We start from the raw sequence: 20,070 nt of genomic DNA on the forward strand, positions 1-20,070 counted from the left end.
ACCAAACAAGAGCAAAGAGAACAAAACAAAAAAAGAGAAAGAAAAAAAAAAAATGAAAATAAATTCCTTTCTTTTCCTCTCTTGTTCGCTCGACGCGTCTCATTAGATCCATCGACGAGTTCTAGTTATGACTCGTCGGCGGGCCCAGACAGCTTGCGCGTCTCCGATGTCCGGCCTTTCGATGTCGGCTCACACGAAAACAAGAGAGAAAAAAAAAAAATGAAAATCCTCTTCATCTAAGCTCATTTGTTCTTCTTCATAATTAAACCCCCCTCCCCTCGTTCCGTGTGTGAGGCACAAAAGTCCAACTGGCCTTCTTTTGTTAGGTCGACAACTGTAACAGAGTGGGCGGTACCAAAGTGTCTTGTTTCTCGCTGCTTTAATGATCCAGCGTGTTGTTGTCCCCCCACCCCTCCCTTCTACCAGCAAAGCTCTTTTTTGCCAGTGGTGCTTCCCATGTATGTATATGCACCGTAACTACCTACCTTTAACGTGACATGACGTGACGAAGAAAGTCTTGGGTTAGGCGATCGAATATGAAAGAAAGAGGACCCTTTTTTTTTTTCCCCGAGAATGTGCCATCCCTTTGTCACAGATGTGAATAAGTGAACAATTCGAGGAATGATTTAGCGATTCGCGATGCTATTTGGATGTTTAAATTAGTTTGTTGTTTGTTTTTTCGTTTGTCGGGAAAATATGGAGACGAGAATAGCAAAATGGATATTAATTAATGTTCATTTGAGAAGTGGGCCCTTTCCCGAGTTTTTTTTTAGTTGAAAAAGTAGTCACGTGCTTGTGCTTCCATCTATGAGTATTACGTAAAATGTTCAATTTTGCGCGCACTTCTGGGTAGAGGCTTCGCACCCCGTAGACTACATTGTTTGGGGATTTGAAAATTTCGTTCAGTGCATATCATTCGTTCATTAAGTTTTCATTTCGTAATTTGTGGATCCTTATTTCCTCTCTCATTTTTTTTTTAGGGTTGACATCAGTGCGACTGTCGTGCCAATCTCTTTAAACAATAACAGTTCTTCCAATTTTAGTGGAGCATATCCGAAAATGCCTGCCAACAAAAATGGATATGTTTCGTCCTGCTCCAATAGGTCTGAAACGGTTGGCTCTGATAGGAAAAAGGTTGTAAACGATTCCGTCAGCCCACCTCAAAATAAAACACCCAACAAATCAGGGTTGACCCCCATTCGGCCTACTAAATCACCTGGAACTGGCATGAAACTTAAATCTGGCCTGACACCTGTTCGTCCAGGGGTTTCGCAGGGGCCAGCCAAGAGCCCATTCTCTCAAAAGCCAAAGCTCAAATCTGGACTCCAGCCTATTAAGCCAAGTGACAATTTTGTTATGATATACTGATATGAAAATACCCTAATCTAGATTTTTCGAACTAGATGTGCAAACCCAGCAAGTGGATGAATTTAATTGTTCCACGTTTATTGCCAGAAGAAAGTCGGGCTTAAAGCCAATTAAACCTGGTTTGGATAAGATGTTTATTTATTCCTTACAAATGTTTTAATGTTTTTCTGTTGTCTCAATCTATTGGCATTTGTAATATTACAGGAGGCACACTGCCATATTATCCATCACAAGCCAAGAATGATACATCTGCACTAGAAACAAAACCATTTACCTTTGCTGCCCCAAAACACATTCCGAAAGGAGAAAAAAGGTAAAATTTTTTTCAAAATAATTTGAAAATGTTTCTTTAGACATCACCTGAACTTGTTATTGGCTATACGTGAAAGCTCTGATGCAGTCTTGCACGGTCTTTCACGAAGAAAATCTGGATTGGCACCGTTAAAACAGAGTAAGTAATCAAAACCGGTTCAATGTATCTTCATTTCTAATATCCGTGTTGATCTATGCTTTCACGAATATAAAAGCTGGTTTCGGAGCGGCACCTGACCGCCAATCTAGTTGGAAGCCGCGATCATCCATGTCTCACAGTAGTAGCGTGCAAGGCTTAGTGCACAGTGCCAGGAAGACCTGTAAACCTGTTGAATCAACTCCTTCTCTGAATGTCATCAATGAAGGTGATTTTTTAGTTGTGGTTCTATCGTGAAATGAATTATAGCCATTTTTTCCTGTTACGAATGCCATCATTAGATTCTGAGAGCAATGTGTCTGGAATCTGTCAACTAGACGACTCTGCGGATATGTCAGTTGTTTTGCGGGTATGATGCAATTGAGAAAAATGCCAGACACTATTACTTAACATATTCTTCATATAGCCTCGAACAGGAAAAAGGTTGTCATCTAGAATCCCGCTGCCAAGGGCTACGCTCGACAATGCTCATTATAGTTCATCAGAACTCACGGTAATTGACCATACATCTGTTTAATGTCACTCAAATTCGAATAATCCCCGCTTGTGTTCGGTTTTTAGAAAACACGTATTCCTAAGCGTGTTTTGTACTTTCCGGATGATGACGACAAAGAGTGGACTCATAGCAATATCTTGAAAGATGGGAGCTCGAAAGCGAATATAGTTGATCGACCCTCGACTATTAATAATGATTTGGGCTCGGAAAATTTGCATTCGCTCAGTAATAAGCAAGCCGATGACATTGATAGAGAAGAAAAAAGCCTCTTACACCGCAAGAAAGAAATTGAAAACGCTATTCACAACATGTCTTCTGAGTTGAAAGAAATTGACGAACAACTTCGGATATTGCAAGATAAAAGAAAACATCAGTCAACTCATGCATTCGAAAACAACAAACAGTGTGAAGACGAAGCTGACAGTCCCTTTGCTCATGTGGTCAGCCCGGTTTCCACTGATCCCCTTGAACTTTTAACATTAGACAAGTCCAAGCAACCAGACAAAATTTACAAGTCATTTAGACAGAGCTGTTCGTTTTTGAAGACCCCGCAACACTCGGCATTTCTCAGACCCCGGGACCCGTTACGCCCATCTCGACAACCTGAAGATTCCCCTAATGTCAGCCTGCGGTTACAAAAACAACTTGCTGAACTATTTGCCGAATAAATGTAAACTACAACGTATTCATTTTTCCTATTGGCTCAAATTTTGCACCTCCGTCTTTTTTTCCCATTGAATATTATGAAATATGCCATATCTACATATTTTGCAATTAATTTCATTTCCATTCGATGCTTCAACCGCTCACCAGATGCCCTACAGCTTCATATTGTTTTGATTGGCTCAACTTTGGCTAAGTTTTCTAAGACGTGTTGGTGGTATCCCCCCTGTATTAAAAATACTTAGCAATGAGTGATTCAGAGAATGATAGTAGCAGCGAAAGTTTGCAACACGATCTCATGTCCGTTTCGGACCAGGAGGGTGATGCAAGCCGTGACGAAGATGATATGCCCAGCGCAGAAGTAGATCTTTCCGAAGGTGCTGAACAAGCAAGATCCGTTCAGGAAGAGGATTCTGTTGCCACAAATTCTACTTCTAATGAGGATCTTGCACAGCTTCCTGCAGCAGAAGAATTTGTTAGTGGTGCCAAAAAATTACTGGAAACAAAGAATCCCATCAGAGATTTGGATGAAGCAGCGGTAAGGTTCTTTTCTTAAAGTTAATTGGCACCAGCACAGCCACATACATTTAACGTTATCCTCCTTTTAGCTTGAACTAGGAATGTCTGGTTCATATTCAGAGATACTTTCTCCATCACACTTCAAAACTGAAGTAGTGCCAGTAGATGATGCAAAACCCTCAATTCAAAATTTGGCTGTAGAAGGTACTGTTGTCAAAGAAGGTGATATGATACACTTCATTGCAAAAAACCTTGAGAGCAAAATTCGACTGTCAAGTCCTGACATATCAGGTGCTAAGATTTGTTTATTCTTTCGTCTTGTGGATATTGTCTATAATGAATTATGGATATTCTGATCATGAATCTGTAGAAGCAAGTCAAATTGTATCACAGTCTGAACTGGCAAAGCATGGCCTGCCAATAGCTACACCTGAGTCAACTTTTTTAGCACAGTTGGAAAGGGATGCCAGAAGTATTGCTGCAAGTGTAGATGGGCTGACAGAACATTTGGCAGTTTCATTACACACAGTAAGCAGTTTTATCTAGTTATACCTAGAAAGACTTATAATTTCAATGTTCGAAATCAATCATTTTGCAGATTTCGGCAGTAACTGCACAGTCACTAACTGTTTACAAAGATTCTGTGTGTAAAACTTGTGATGCCATGGACAGTAACATAAAGGTATTTGGATGCCCATAACAAGTTCCCATTTCCTTCACTTATATAAATATATATTTTCTTTTTCTGGCTATTTTTTTTTTTTTACTAGTCAATGTATCAACTAATGGCAAAGTGTGAAGAATTAAGCAAAGCCATGACACCCATCTACAAGCTTGCTGATCAAGTGTAATGTTACATACAAATGCAACAGATTCTCTCAATTTTATCAAAAACATAACATATTTTTTTTCTTTTTTAGGAAAGAAATAAAAAAGCTGCTAGATATAATGGAGAATCTCTCTTAGTTTTGACTAAAACATTGTGGTCGTTGTTCCATTTGCGTGTGAATTTGACACTTAATTGTTGTAAATATCTATCGAATTCTCGCACCGTGTTCACGCCATTGCGGTATGACATAGTTTTGTTATTTTGAATTTTTTTTAAATTTTATACCTGTATAGTTTTTTATTCATTTTTATTTTATTCATTTTTTTTTTATTTTGCATAGAAAATCGTGATTCCTTGTTTTCTGTAAACGCCAACATGCACGACGTAAAAAAAAAATTCTGCCACGACGTAATCCCTGTCTAAGTCTAATGCAATTTTAAAGAGATCCCGTGCTTTGTTGATCGTTAAGGTCTTAAAATTCTTAGCTCATACCCGAATTCTTCTCTGAATGAACTACCCGATAATTATAAATACAAGTAGCATACCTGTTGAAGGACAGTAACCGTTTGGTCATGTGTCATGATGCTGTAGGTTTCTTTTTTGTTTCCCGCCCGGGTTTCGTCAACCTCTTGCCTGTAAAATATTCTGAAGTCCGCGTAATTTTCGTGAGCTCTAGGAGCTGTTTAAATGCGGTTGGGCGCCTCCACGACAATATTGAAGTTTCCTCTAGTCCCACATTAAGATTTGGAAGTTTGTAACATTTTATTATTTGTTTCATTGCCTTTAAGATTTCCAATGTCGATTTGGTGCCATAAGCCGTACATAGAACGGTTAATATCGCGAAGAGATCAAAACGTAATATTCTACGACGATCGCTTTATAACGCGAAACTGGCGCGGCAAGAAGTCGCTTGGAAAGTATACTGTTTAGCATCCACCAGCTCACTCCAACGGCAATAAGTGAAAACTAAGGGAAAAAAAAGTAATACGAGCTAAAAGGGCTCGGTCAGTTGTATTTGTGTTGTAAAGTTTAATTTCTAAGGGGTTGTTGTCATTTTCAGATCAAAGGACGTATTGCAAAGTGTATGAAGTGATTGAGAACCATATAGATTTTACGTGTTAAACAAAACATCAGGACAGGTGTGGCCCAACTTGTTACCCTGCTTGTCGGCGATCATCAAAATTACTTCGGTGGAATACATTTAATCACTTTTATCATCAAATCGAGTGGCATATTTACAGAACCAGAAGAATACTATTTTTTTTTGGAGCACACCCATGTTGGGTTACCCCCCTGACACATTGGGTGTATTTACCCCTATGGATGGGCTTGATGAGCAGCCTGTTCACCATCCCAACAGCTATGACCTAGACTCAAATGACTATCACCCCAAAAGCAACCTGAGGAGAGGATTTTCAGCACGTTTTGCTCAAAACCCTTTTTTTGGAACCCCTAGCCGAAAGAAAAATGACAAATTTTCTTCAAGGAGGAAGTCCATCAGCAATTTGACAAATATTGAAAGCAACACTGTAGGTGCTGGTAATGTCAACACTAAGAATAGTAACAGCAAGAGGAGTGGAGGCTTTCTCTCAAAAGTTCTTCAGCAGATGTCTGTCTTGACAATAAACCATGCTAGCCAAAGGAAAAGGCGAAAACATAGTGAAGAAGAACTAGATGAGGACAGTGCTATTCCAGTTGTTCCCATACCCCAGTCTATATCTCATTCCAGTCATCTAGATCACACCAATGGCAACAGACCGAAAGCCACCACCACTACAAGAAAGTGCAGCACTCTTCCAGCAAGGCTAGATTACACTCCCGGAGTCATCGGTTTACGCAATCACGGCAATACCTGCTTTATCAATGCGATCCTGCAGTGCCTCAATCATACAGACCTTTTGGCTGAATATTTTGTTACCGATCAGTATCAGTCGGATTTAAATCGACGGAGTCGTTTGAACATTCGCAAATTTGGCGGTACCAAAGGTGAAATCACGGAACAGCTAGCCGAGTTGCTCAAGGCCCTTTGGTCTAGTCAGTACGAACCGGAAATGACTTTCAAATTAAAGTCAGTTATCGACAAGTACGGGACGCAATACCGTGGGGCGGCCCAACATGATGCTCAAGAGTTTTTGCTATGGCTGCTTGATAAGGTTCACGAAGATCTCAATACGGCCACAAAAAAGAAGTACAAAAAAATCAAGGTAATTATTTGTTCGACTGCATTCAGTTTTCTATTCACTTATTCTTGATCGCTGACCCGTTTTTCAGAATTCGTACGGAAGACCAGACGAAATCGTGGCTGCCGAAACGATGGCAAACCACCTGCGATGCAACTCCAGTTTTGTTCACCAGCTGTTTCAAGCGCAGTTTCGGTCCTCACTTACTTGTCCTCATTGTCAAAAGCAGAGTTCCACCTTCGATCCTTTCCTCTGTGTTTCTTTACCAATGTAAAATATAAGCATTTTTACGTTTACGCATGATTTCATACTAATATTATTTTTTTATAGCCCTCGCAAACGGACCCAAAATGTTTACGTGAATGTTGTTTATCTCTGTCAACAACCAAGACAAGTATGGTGACTATATCACTTTATGAAAATGTTACAATTACAAATCTTTTCCTTTAGGTGCGAATTGGATTATGTATGAACGGCCAGGCGGATGTTAAGGAACTGAAGGAAGTCCTGTCATCGGATACAGGGATTGATTTCAATCGAATGTTGTTGACCGAAATCGACGAACAAGGATTTCTACGTACTCATAGTGGTATTGTTTTTATTCCGTTATGCATATTTCCCCCAAATGATGGTTTTTTTTTTTTTTCATTTCAAATTAGATAACCAACCTATATCAGTACTGAGAGAAACTGACCCCCTTTACTGTATTGAGCTTCCCGCTGTAAAAGAACCATGCGAAGAAGATGGGGCATTTGTGGTTCTATGTTGGATCAATGTGCTAGTTGACGAGCATAGCCAGACTCGTCTAGGCAGCTGTTATACCATGCAAGTCGCCAGAGAAACTTCTTTTGAGGACCTTCAGAAGCTTCTGCTCAAAGAAATGGCCACAGTAGTCCACCATCAAGTTCTTTGTCAAAAGCAGGAGGTATGTGTAATGTATTGTGAAAAAAACGCAATTCTATAGTTTGCTTTCCTTAGGATCCATTATTCAATATTCGAATCATTGACGGCGTATGCCGCTTCATTGACTCAGAGGAAGGGGAAGATGGTCCCCTTTATCTGGATGCGACTGTTGATCATCCTTTGTACACTGAGGCTGTTGATGCTGCCCTTAGTCTGTGCGACCCGGAACACGGAACGCCACTACACGTTAAAATTGTTCTCGAATGGGACCCAGATAATAAGGAAAAGTATATTTCAAACACAGGATTGATTTTAAGACAACCAACTGGATCTAAAAGCCACCCTTTTTTGTGCTATAGAGCAATTGTTAATGACGAAGATGTGATTGAAGAACATTCCAGTGTTGGCCAGCTGAAGGCTACTAATGAAGAATGCACGTCAGTAACTTTGGAAGAGTGTTTCCAGGTACTGAATAAGAAACTTGATTCGTAATTTTAGTCCTTATAATTGGTTTTCTTGTAGCTATACACGCAAGCAGAGCAATTGGGTCCTGAAAACGCGTGGCACTGTCCTTCTTGTAATCGAAAACAGGAAGTAGTCAAGCGTTTAGCCTTATGGTCCTCGCCTGATATCCTCATCGTTCATCTCAAACGTTTCAAACAGGTATTATCATTGCGTAGTTCTTCAAAGTTAACAACATTTTTAGCTATCTGTTGTTACAGTCGGCTAAACAGAGAACAATGTCCAAGCTGTCGGTGATGATAGATTTCCCGGTGCATGGGCTTGATCTAACCAACCATTTGGCGTCAAGATCTCATTCCTCTCATTTGAACAGTCAAGACATTCAAAGTAATTCTATTCACCGCCTTATACCTGTCGATTTCTTCCGTTTTTTTTAACACTTTCTTAATAAATAATAATTTCTTATAGGTAATAATGGATATATCAATCAAAACCCTAGTGGAGTCGGATGGCGGTCGCTGTGGTCACCTCTCAGAATGCGTTCATCTTTTCGATCCTCAACTATCGCTTATAACTCCCACAACACTGAATGCCTGCCCAATAACCCGTCTAATCGAAGGGGCCTGGACGAACATGTTTACGATCTTTATGCGGTCTGCAATCACCACGGTACTGGACTCGTTGGTGGTCACTATACTGGTAAAGGTCCTTGCATAAAATCATCCTATTCTATAATTTAATATATTCTTGTTCTCAAGCTTACTGTCGCAATCCAACCGATGGAATGTGGTATCTATTTGATGACGCCCATGTATCACGCGTCAAAGAATCAGATATCGTGACCACTTCGGCTTACATACTTTTCTATCAACGCCGCTGCCTCTCGACATCGTCGGGATCAAGTGAGGCATCAAGTAGCAGCAGTTCAGGTTCTGAACACTGGGCTTTCCGGTTACCGCGCGGAGAGGCGCGTTCTCAGCTGTCCGCATCCAATTCAAGGTGGGCTCTAATAATTCTCTTAGTTTCTATAATTTATGTAACCAACCATGTTTTTCCGTTGGTATAAAGGAGGGGTTCCACCGAAAATTTCAGTCGCAAGGATCGACTGTATTCCACTCTACCAGCAGGCAATGTTGGTCGAGGGGTTAGAAGCGCTAGTCTTGCTCGATATGAAGAAACTGCTGACTGGTCAGATGACGACGCAGTTGCCTTGAATGGAGACTGGGTAAACTATGATTTTCAAACTAGTCCTATTTCCTTTCGAACATGAAAAAAAATTGAGCTTGTTTTCTGCTTCCATTATATCGCACTCGTCATTTAATACCTCTCATTTAGGGTACGCCAGAAGCTCCGCGACGCAATGATAGCTCTCAACCGCAACATTAAATAAGAAATATCCTCCGTTGATTCCGCCAAGAAAGATGACCATTTAAACTTCATTTCTCATGACCATGTGAACCTCTTGTAAGTTGACGATTGCCCTAGTCTCCATCTGTCTCTCTATCTATATACATACAGTTTGAAAACAGCACCCGAGGCCTTTTGGTTACTTTTTCTTGGGTTTCTCATTTTTTTATTTTTTTTTTTTTGCTTTTATTATTGATTTAACAACCATGTGAGATGTTAAATTAAATTAATAAGGCGGCTCATTGGTTGCATGGCTCATTTGATATTATATTAATTATTGAAGACCAGACTATTTTCAATGGGATGGACATATCAATGTCTTTGTTAAACCTCTTGACTCTTGAAAAACATGATTGTACCCTTAATTCTATCGTGTGTACAAATTTCGCGCCTTAGTTTCTTGTTTATGTGTTACTATATGTGTTCGTCAGACAGACAGTGAGGCAATACATGTTAGAAACCATGTCGGAAAAAAGTTATATTTAATGAAATGTTATGTCAATACAATGAAAAATCATGTTGCTTGAGTACCAGGTGCTTGAGGAGCTTGTGGTCTTCCTGGCATACCAGGTTGCATTCCTTGTTGCATTCCTGGCATTCCCGGCATACCAGGCATCCCTGGTCTCATCATCATATGATGCATTGGACCACCTGGACCAGGGCCCATCATCATGGGGCCCATTGGATTCATAGGTCCTCCAGGTCCCATCTGCCCCATTGGTGGTCGTGGTCCACCTGGCATACCCATAGGCCCACCAGGACCCATACCCATTGGCCCACCAGGCGGGCCTCCCATCATAGGCCCACCAGGACCCATCATCTGTGGACCAGGACCTGGGGGTCTTGGTGGCACTGCGAGTATACTATAGAGTTACGAAGATAACAAAAGTGAAACAAAAATATACTATTCATACTTCCAGGAATGTTCAAGTTTCCTGGGGGTGGAATGGCAGCCCCTCCTTTCATAATTCCTTTCTTGTATGCTTCAACTGTGAGGTAATTCAAATTATGTGATATGTAAACAAACAATCAGCATGAATAAAACAACTTACTAGTAGCATCGATGAGACTCTGAGCTTGATCTTCCATCCATTTCTGGTAGTAAAATTTTACATTCTCTTTATGTTTCCTGCCGGAGCAATGTGTTTTTCGCACAGAAGGCTTCAAATAAATCCAAACGTGGTTAATTGAATATACGATTAAAGAAAATTACCAATAACGTATTACCGAATCATGAGTTAAATAAGTATCGCAATAGTCGCAATAGTATCTGGAAAACAAAACCAATAACAATGTAAACATAATCTCCACGTTTCATATTAATGCTAAGTTTAACATATTCACTTACTTCGGCATGGTAGATATGAAATTAAACTACTATTTTTTACGTAAAGAAAACTTCAAGTGACTTCGAACGGAACGAAAGATGAGAAACTCAAAACTAACGCTGTCGGCTGCCGGGCATTTCCGACAGCGCCTAGTGCTATTCTCAAGAACTAACCTTTGTAATACAAAGCCATCTGCTGACCGTATTTTTAATTATAGGACATTAACAGCTGTCTGCCATGCTGATTCTTGATGCTGTCTTCTACCCAAGAGTAGGGTAGTTTATCCTAAGCTCCTGGATCCTGACTCGGCTTCTTGGTAAGTTCACTGAGTCATTGTTACTTTATATTGCTGTTTTCTAAGGAAGGCAAACCGCTTGTTTGTTTGGCAGTTTTCTTGATTGTTGGTGTTAAGATCTTATAGTTTCACTGCATGACAGTAATGTTTTTTTCGTTTTGTATTTTAATACTGTTAAAAATTTTTATTAATACTGCCATCATCTGGGATACTATTGTTGAAGGTACAAGTCTGTAGGCTAATCATCGTAGTTGGAAGTTACAAGTCAAACAGATTTATAAGAACTAGAACCAGTTTAATTATCTTTGTTGTCTTCGAAATGATTGTGTGAGAGAATCTTATTGTAAGCTTCATAAAAAAATTTCTAACCAGATGATCCTGCTAATGGGGTTTACCTTTTGAAGTTTATTATTCAAGCTGGAATGTTACACAAAAGCAGATGACATCTATTGCCCTGCAGGTTCCATGACCACCGACAGCAACCACTGATTTTAGGCTGATACCTGAACCAGAAAGGAACTCACTTGTTCAGTGGTTCCGACCTGTTCCAAAACAGAAACCTGAAGCGTGGAAAGTATCTCATGAATTTACAAACAAAATTTCTACTTCTTAAATGTTTTATAGTAGTAGACTGTGGGATACTGACAGGTTGTCTGTAGTAGGAATCTACTTAAATAAACTAAAAACAGCCAAGGACCCTGACATTGGGAGATAGAACAAGTAAAGAAATTCAACGAAGAAATATGCTAGGTTAATCGAAGAAAATATATCATTATCTGTTAACCAAATAGTTAAATGTTTTTTTGTTTTTTTTTCTGAAACTGTTAAGACAGCTCTACCTGACATTCAAAACTCCTGGGTAAAGCAACATTCATCAGTGAACGAAATCAAAATTATGAAAATTATCTTTGATAAAGCAATCAAACAAGAGAGTATGTGGAACGACAAACCAAACTTTGGAACGTGAGCAAGGAAAACACTATATTCAACATTATGGTTTTAGTTGTCTGTGGTTATAAAGGGTGTTCTGCCCATTATTCCGATATTTTACCATATTACAGGTTAACAGTGGAAGCATCTTATTCGAGAGTGTAAAGACCGACATTTATCGCATAAACGGAAAAAAACTACCTAGTTTGGAAACCAATCATTTATCTTCTTTTGCAAAGATGTCACAGTCAGAAGAGCTTTTTCTCTGGGTTTCGAGAACTTGAACAGATTGTGGAGGTTTGTCAAAAGAAAGGTAAAAGGAAAGCTAAATTATTTTGCTGGTAACTTCAGTTTTTCTAGTTAACAATATTGCTTAAATTTTTAAAGGTTTAAATTTGCTGCAAAAATTTTCTTATCTTGTGAGTTTTAACTGCCTGCTAAGGAAGTGAGCTGTGATGCCAAAGCTGCTGAAAATTCACTGTAGCCCCGACGTCATGAGAAAGGGTACAGGAAGTGCTTTAAAGCCTTCACCTATGTTAAACAATTAATTCGCCCGCTATTATTTTTAAAACTGAAAATTTGATTTGTGATGGCTTGGTGAAGTCGTACGTTGAAAGTGCATTCTTACACATTGCCTCAACGAGACAAGTTTAACACCTTGGCGGAGTTCCCTATTCGTGGTTTAAATATGGCACGTTATTTCATTGATCCAAGTTCAGTTTATGCCATTGATGATATGATTCGTGCCTGTATGGAGGAGTTGGTGGCGTCTAAATGCGTACGTCAAAACTCCAAATGATTCAACTTGGAAATCAACCTTGTAATTTTATTTTCGCTGTTTGTTGATAGATTCGGCTTTGCGAAGAACAAGGATGGTTGTGGTTTTAGTACCATTTTGGTGATAGTGGCGTCCCGAACATAGCGAGAAATCTGTGTAAATAACTGTTTTGTACGTGTTGGTTATAGTTTTTGATTTATTGTTTGTCACTTTTTTCAACAGTCTGAAGCGGCATTTGTTTAAATTCTACATCCATTGATATCAAAACGGCCGATGGACTGAAAATGTCAGACTTCCCTTGGTTATGTTTTTCCCAGGACATATCCACAAGACGCATAAGAAACGAAAAAACAGTAACCTACAGCTAGCAGATTCGGACTCAAATTGTTCGTTTAAGCAAAAATTGATATTCGTTCAAAGAATGACCGAAGACTTCCGGATTCCTTTAGGTTTTGGTATACAGAGGTATGTTTATTTTTTTTTTAATTGAAGCGTATATCTGGGCTCCCTTCTTTTCTGTGGCCCCGTTTCCCCTTGATTTGTAATAAGCCCGTAGGGGGTCATGCCCCTACTGTGATCAGCAGTAACGGTTGTGAGTGCGCTGTCTGGAAAGGGGACGTGGGGGTCCTCATGGTCCGATGATATCATTGGAGGGCTATGAGGCTACCCAAAAATCCGAATTAACAGTTAATCGCTCACGTAAAAGCTTGTCCGCAACCTTCGCTCTTCTTCCGGCTTCTCTTAGCCACGCACCGGGTAATCTCCCCTGTGAGTCAACTGAGGTAGTGTCTCCCCCTACCTTGGTTGAATGCAACTTTGAAATTGGCTGTTTTGCCCTTTCAAAGTTGCACGTCATTAAATTATGCAGAGTGTTATCAATTTCTCTGCTTCTGACAGAAGAATATGCTCGCAATCAACTCACGAATCATGTAAGGTATGAACTCTATATATGAGTTAAGAGTTTTTATGCCTAATGGTGTTTTACTGTCTTATTATAGATGAACAATAAATTTTGATCTGAAAAGGTTTCTGTTTGGGGGAAGGTCCTGAATAAATTATTATGTTTGGATACACTACATGGAATTTCCATACTTCATTCAGATTCTCATTTAAAAACGGTATTTAATTTTTCATAAATTGAAGTGCATATCTGGGCTCCCTTCCTTTCCGTAGCCCCGTTTCCCCTTGACTCGTAATAAGCCCGTAGGGGGTCATGCCACCTACTGTACGGTATATATAAAAACAACATATACCGAGGTTTGGAGGGCTCTGGCCGGAAAGGGGACGTGGGGGTCCGCTTAGTCCGATGATGTGTTCACGGAGGGCGACGTGGCTACCGACAAATCCGAACCAAAGGTTAATCGCTCCTGTAAAAATGTTCCAAATCTTCAGCTCTTCTTCCGGCTTCTCTTAGCCAATCACCGGGTAATCTCCCCGGTGGGTCAACAAGGCAGTGTCTCCCCCTGCCTGGGTTGACGGCAACTTTTGAAAGGTCTATTGTGCCTTTTTAAAGTTGCAAAAATAATTGTAATGTGCAGAGAATTGTCAATAAAATTTTTTTTATAAAATATTTTTTCCAAAATTTGTTTCTTTCATTGTCTGTGTTAGCTGTGTTCACACATTAAATTTATTAACTTTTTTTTTTGTTATATTATTAGCTCTATTTGTTTTTGTCACCTTTGATGGTAATCATTGTTTCCATTGGTTTATCGTTTATCTGTAAGCATTCTATCATTATCCAGTGATCGAACCCTGGATGTTCGGCATACCGCGCCGATGCTCTACCAATGAGCCATGAATCATATGATGTCAAGTTGGCTTTTTTATAGTCACTTGTGGACTTGCATTTACACTTAGAATAAAACTGAAATGCAATTCTGCAATATACTCTTCTACATTTATTTTAACACATTTTCTGGGGTTTGAACTCAGGGTAATAGGTATCTCAGCTATAGCCTCTACCATAGAGCTATGAACCTTACGAAAGAAAAGAAAGATAAACATATAGTTCCTGGTAGTTAGTAGGTGAAAGACTGCATAAACATCCTAGACGATAACATATGATATGCGATAATAAAATGTTTAAATATATCTCGTGGCAGAAAAAGCAAAAAGTGATTTTTTTTTTTTTTTTGGCGAATTTTTTTTTTTCTGTGTAAAATATGGCAATATGGCAATCCGTTTTACATAAAAAAATAAAAAAATGGCGGAAAAAAAATAAAAAATCGCACTTTTTTCTTTTTTTCTGACACGTAGCCATCTACCGCTCAGACTCATTATTACTGGCGTAGGCAATTTCAGTCCATTGGATGCCATTCGCAGTTAGTTCAGTAGCGTGGATGGAGAATAACGCGTGGCTGGAGGAACAATTGAAAAATGGATAAGATAATACAACAAAAGGATGGTAAGTATAAACATTATTATATTTGTTTTGAATTATTAATTATTGTTTATTAGATCAAATTATGGACCTGCAGGCTCAATTATTGCAACAGCACAAAATATTAGATAACAGCAAAGCTAAGGATGGTAAGGCCTAATACATAATGATTCTATTTATTTGCTTTTATTCATTTGTGTTTTGTAGCTCAAAGTTTGAGTCTACAAGCTCAGCTAGGGGAAAAGAACAAATTGGAACGGAACAGTTTCCAAACAGTGAAGGAGGTTTTTCCAAACTCAAACCTAACTGAACATGAGGATGAATTGGCATTAGGCGAACACATTCAGGTACATAAACTTTTCAAATAAGAATTCAAAATAAGTATAGAATTTTAACAAACAATTATTTATTGTTTAGATATTCAGTCTACCACCTGACAGTGTGTTAAATTTAAATTCTGTTAGTGCTGCACAAAAAGAATCGTTAGTAATAAGCCCATGCAGTGAAGGAAGTGAACAATTGTGGGACCGTATTTGGGCCGAAAATGGGTGTGGTACGGAAACCAAGATATGGCACAAGTTCAACATGAAACATGGATTAGGTACTTTTCGGTTTTATGTCTATTGAAAAAGTATTTTTAATGCTATTATTTTGCATTCACAGAATTTAATGGGGGATCAAATCAAGTCTGGAAGTGTTACAGGATGGAAGAGTCAGCCTACAGATGAAAAAACACAGAGTGCATTACCATTAAGGTATGAGGTAAATTAATAGAGTAATGCAAATTGCATAATGAGAAGTACCATCTTGTGTTAATGAATCCAGTACAACAGCAATCCTTTATAGTTCTGTCACAGCTAGAAGCCTCAAATAATTCTGCTTCTCTGTCTAAAGAACAACTTGTCCTTTACGTTCAGAGTGTTGGGGAAACTGGGTACTTAAATGGCCCTAAAGATGTTTTAATTTTGCTGCTATTGCAGAGATGAACATCATACATGGACTCTTTAGGTATGAAAGGATTTTTCTTCAAATAATTTTGAATTTATGACGAAGAATTTCTCCTCCTTTTTGCCAACCAGGTCTTATCTACCAAAAAAAATTTTATCCAATAGGAAAGGATTATCATGTACTGGGAACACAACTATCAACAATGCAACATTGTACAGGTGCTAGTTTATCATTCAAGAGCCTTATACAATGAAGTTAATCTGCAATTTCTATGTCCTTTCCCAAGCTTCCACCAGAAGTTGAATCTATGAGTCATGTAAGTTCCATGATCAACAATTGATGTGTTTAACTGTGTTGTTTTTCTTTTCTCAATATAGGTTAATAGTAACATTGGATCTGAAAAAATTCTTGGTTGGGGCAAGACACTGAATAAATTGTATTGATTGGATGGATTACATGACATTGCTATACTTAATTCGGATTCCCCAGACGGTATTTGATATTAAAAAAATTGAAGTGCATATCTGGGCTCCCTTCTTTTCTGAAGCCCCGTTTCCCCTTGACTCATAATAAGCCCGTAGGGGGTCATGCCCCTACTGTACGGTATATATAAAAACAACATATACCGAGGTTTGGAGGGCTCTGGCCGGAAAGGGGACGTGGGGTGCCGCTTCGTCCGATGATGTGTTCACGGAGGGTGACGTGGCTGCCCACAAATCCGAACTAAAGGTTAATCGCTCCTGTAAAAATGTTCCAAATCTTCAGCTCTTCTTCCGGCTTCTCTTAGCCAATCACCGGGTAATCTCCCCGGTGGGTCAACAAGGCAGTGTCTCCCCCTGCCTGGGTTGACGGCAACTTTTGAAAGGGCTATTGTGCCTTTTTAAAGTTGCAAAAATAATTGTAATGTGCAGAGAATTGTCAATAAATTTTTTTTTATAAAATATTTTTTGCAAAATTTTTTCTTTCATTGTCTGTGTTCGCTTTGTTCACACATTGCATTTATCAATTTTTTTTTTTTTTTTTATTTATTTGTTTTTGTCATTTTTGATGGTAAGGTGACGGGTATTGGTTTATCGTTTATCTGTAAGTATTCTATTATTATCCAGGGATCGAACTGGATGTTTGAATTCTTGATGCTTGCCAATGAGCCACGAATACATGATTTTTTGGTTTTTTTCTTATATATTGTGGACTTGCATTTACACTTAGAATAAAACTGAAATGCATTTCTGCAATATACTCTTCTACATTATTCTACTTTATTTTTACACATCCACTGAGGTTTGAACCCAGGGTAACAGGTATCGCAGTTAAAAGCTCTACCACAGAGCTAAGAAGCTTATGGAAGTAATAGAAAGATAAACATATAGTTGTGAAAGACTGCATAAACATCCTAGACGATAACATATGATATGCGATAATAAAAAATTTAAATATATCTCGTGGCTCAATGTTAGAGCATCGGCGTTAAATGCTGAATGTCTGGGGATCGGACATACGAGTAAAACAAAATACAAAATTACTTCATAAAATATCCAGATTGTTCCTTGAATCTAAGTTAAAGAATTCAAAGAGTGTAATAAATAATACTTACAGGTAAACGATAAACCAATGGAAACAATGCTTACCATCAAAGGTGACAAAAACAATAAAGGTGAATTAAGCAAGCTAAATATAAAAAGTGTAACGTGTGAACACAGCGAATACAGACAATGAAAGAAACGAATTTTGCAAAAAATATTTTATAAAAAAAATTTTATTGACAATTCTCTGCACTTTACAATTATTTTTGCAACTTTAAAAAGGCACAATAGCCCTTTCAAAAGTTGCCGTCAACCCAGGCAGGGGGAGACACTGCCTTGTTGACCCACCGGGGAGATTACCCGGTGATTGGCTAAGAGAAGCCGGAAGAAGAGCTGAAGATTTGGAACATTTTTACAGGAGCGATTAACCTTTAGTTCGGATTTGTGGGCAGCCACGTCACCCTCCGTGAACACATCATCGGACGAAGCGGCACCCCACGTCCCCTTTCCGGCCAGAGCCCTCCAAACCTCGGTATATGTTGTTTTTATATATACCGTACAGTAGGGGCATGACCCCCTACGGGCTTATTATGAGTCAAGGGGAAACGGGGCTTCAGAAAAGAAGGGAGCCCAGATATGCACTTCAATTTTTTTAATATCAAATACCGTCTGGGGAATCCGAATTAAGTATAGCAATGTCATGTCATCCATCCAATCAATACAATTTATTCAGTGTCTTGCCCCAACCAAGAATTTTTTCAGATCCAATGTTACTATTAACCTATATTGAGAAAAGAAAAACAACACAGTTAAACACATCAATTGTTGATCATGGAACTTACATGACTCATAGATTCAACTTCTGGTGGAAGCTTGGGAAAGGACATACAAATTGCAGATTAACTTCATTGTATAAGGCTCTTGAATGATAAACTAGCACCTGTAGAATGTTGCATTGTTGATAGTTGTGTTCCCAGTACATGAAAATCCTTTCCTATTGGATAAAATTTTTTTGGTAGATAAGACCTGGTTGGCAAAAAGGAGGAGAAATTCTTCGTCATAAATTCAAAATTATTTGAAGAAAAATCCTTTCATACCTAAACAGTCCATGTATGATGTTCATCTCTGCAATAGCAGAAAAATTAAAACATCTTTAGGGCCATTTAAGTACCCAGTTTCCCCAACACTCTGAACGTAAAGGACAAGTTGTTCTTTAGACAGAGAAGCAGAATTATTTGAGGCTTCTAGCTGTGACAGAACTATAAAGGATTGCTGTTGTACTGGATTCATTAACACAAGATGGTACTTCTCATTATGCAATTTGCATTACTCTATTAATTTACCTCATACCTTAATGGTAATGCACTCTGTGTTTTTTCATCTGTAGGCTGACTCTTCCATCCTGTAACACTTCCAGACTTGATTTGATCCCCCATTAAATTCTGTGAATGCAAAATAATAGCATTAAAAATACTTTTTCAATAGACATAAAACCGAAAAGTACCTAATCCATGTTTCATGTTGAACTTGTGCCATATCTTGCTTTCCGTACCACACCCATTTTCGGCCCAAATACGGTCCCACAATTGTTCACTTCCTTCACTGCATGGGCTTATTACTAACGGTTCTTTTTGTGCAGCACTAACAGAATTTAAATTTAACACACTGTCAGGTGGTAGACTGAATATCTAAACAATAAATAATTGTTTGTTAAAATTCTATACTTATTTTGAATTCTTATTTGAAAAGTTTATGTACCTGAATGTGTTCGCCTAATGCCAATTCATCCTCATGTTCAGTTAGGTTTGAGTTTGGAGAAACCTCCTTCACTGTTTGGAAACTGTTCCGTTCCAATTTGTTCTTTTCCCCTAGCTGAGCTTGTAGACTCAAACTTTGAGCTACAAAACACAAATGAATAAAAGCAAATAAATAGAATCATTATGTATTAGGCCTTACCATCCTTAGCTTTGCTGTTATCTAATATTTTGTGCTGTTGCAATAATTGAGCCTGCAGGTCCATAATTTGATCTAATAAACAATAATTAATAATTCAAAACAAATATAATAATGTTCATACTTACCATTTTTTTGTTTTATTATCTTATCCATTTTTCAATTGTTCCTCCAGCCACGCGTTATTCTCCATCCACGTTACTCAACTAACTGCGAATGGCATCCAATGGACTGAAATTGCCTACGCCAGTAATAATGAGTCTGAGCGGTAGATGGCTACGTGTCGGAAAAAAGAAAAAAGTGCGATTTTTTTTTTTTTTTATGTAAAACGGATTGCCATAGTAAAACGGATTGCCATAAGCCTGACCAAATAAGCCCGACCAAATTTCGTCGGGCTTACAATTTTTTTCTTCAAGAACTGACACTCATCGGAATTGATTGAATATCACAAGATATACTCAAAATTTAATGCTGATACCAGTAAAATTGCTATTTTTATCTCTAAATTGATCGTTTTTTAAATAAATCGAATATTTGACGCAATGCTAGCGCGCCAGTATGCTACAGCGCTAGCGCGATGCAGCCGAAAAAAACTTTAAGCCCGACTAAGTCGGGTGTTTTACCGATATTTTCATAGGT

The 20,070-nt window shown here is 38.6% G+C and overlaps 4 protein-coding genes across 5 annotated transcripts; 3 read left to right on the forward strand and 1 right to left on the reverse strand.

Annotated features, from left to right (window-relative positions):
* Positions 1–131: 131 nt before the first annotated feature.
* Positions 132–4,883, forward strand: LOC130687343 (uncharacterized). Its single transcript, XM_057510492.2, has 15 exons — positions 132–1,342; positions 1,404–1,487; positions 1,573–1,681; positions 1,758–1,819; positions 1,896–2,045; positions 2,119–2,186; positions 2,244–2,330; positions 2,399–2,773; positions 3,400–3,534; positions 3,605–3,806; positions 3,886–4,043; positions 4,114–4,197; positions 4,286–4,362; positions 4,436–4,584; positions 4,685–4,883. Exons 1-14 carry the CDS (start codon positions 1,060–1,062, stop codon positions 4,479–4,481), a joined length of 1,920 nt encoding a protein of 639 aa, XP_057366475.1. The 5' UTR covers positions 132–1,059; the 3' UTR covers positions 4,482–4,584; positions 4,685–4,883.
* A 396-nt stretch (positions 4,884–5,279) lies between these two features.
* On the forward strand, positions 5,280–9,434 carry LOC130687326 (ubiquitin carboxyl-terminal hydrolase 31-like). Of its 2 annotated transcripts, XM_057510469.2 has the most exons (13): positions 5,281–6,548; positions 6,616–6,794; positions 6,855–6,918; positions 6,975–7,113; positions 7,184–7,449; positions 7,503–7,714; positions 7,787–7,892; positions 7,950–8,090; positions 8,150–8,276; positions 8,358–8,588; positions 8,648–8,888; positions 8,958–9,114; positions 9,225–9,434. In XM_057510469.2, exons 1-13 carry the CDS (start codon positions 5,622–5,624, stop codon positions 9,273–9,275), a joined length of 2,841 nt encoding a protein of 946 aa, XP_057366452.1. In that variant the 5' UTR covers positions 5,281–5,621; the 3' UTR covers positions 9,276–9,434. The 2 variants fall into 2 exon arrangements, with proteins under 2 accessions (XP_059350950.1, XP_057366452.1); XM_059494967.1 differs by lacking the exons at positions 8,150–8,276; positions 8,958–9,114; positions 9,225–9,434 and having other exon boundaries at positions 5,280–6,548; positions 8,648–8,879.
* A 329-nt stretch (positions 9,435–9,763) lies between these two features.
* Positions 9,764–10,773, reverse strand: LOC130687560 (U1 small nuclear ribonucleoprotein C-like). The gene is made up of 5 exons (XM_057510734.2): positions 10,645–10,773; positions 10,524–10,566; positions 10,349–10,457; positions 10,211–10,285; positions 9,764–10,148 (listed from the first exon to the last, which is right to left on the reverse strand). Exons 1-5 carry the CDS (start codon positions 10,650–10,652, stop codon positions 9,811–9,813), a joined length of 573 nt encoding a protein of 190 aa, XP_057366717.1. The 5' UTR covers positions 10,653–10,773; the 3' UTR covers positions 9,764–9,810.
* A 4,161-nt stretch (positions 10,774–14,934) lies between these two features.
* LOC130687341 (uncharacterized) lies at positions 14,935–16,011 on the forward strand. The gene is made up of 6 exons (XM_057510490.2): positions 14,935–15,031; positions 15,085–15,156; positions 15,215–15,354; positions 15,425–15,608; positions 15,671–15,762; positions 15,833–16,011. The coding sequence occupies exons 1-5, from the start codon at positions 15,004–15,006 to the stop codon at positions 15,733–15,735; spliced, it is 489 nt and encodes a 162-aa protein (XP_057366473.1). The 5' UTR covers positions 14,935–15,003; the 3' UTR covers positions 15,736–15,762; positions 15,833–16,011.
* The last annotated feature ends 4,059 nt before the right edge of the window (positions 16,012–20,070 follow it).

Source organism: Daphnia carinata, chromosome 4 (assembly GCF_022539665.2).
Source record: "Daphnia carinata strain CSIRO-1 chromosome 4, CSIRO_AGI_Dcar_HiC_V3, whole genome shotgun sequence".
In the NCBI taxonomy this organism is placed as follows: Eukaryota; Metazoa; Arthropoda; class Branchiopoda; order Diplostraca; family Daphniidae; genus Daphnia; species Daphnia carinata.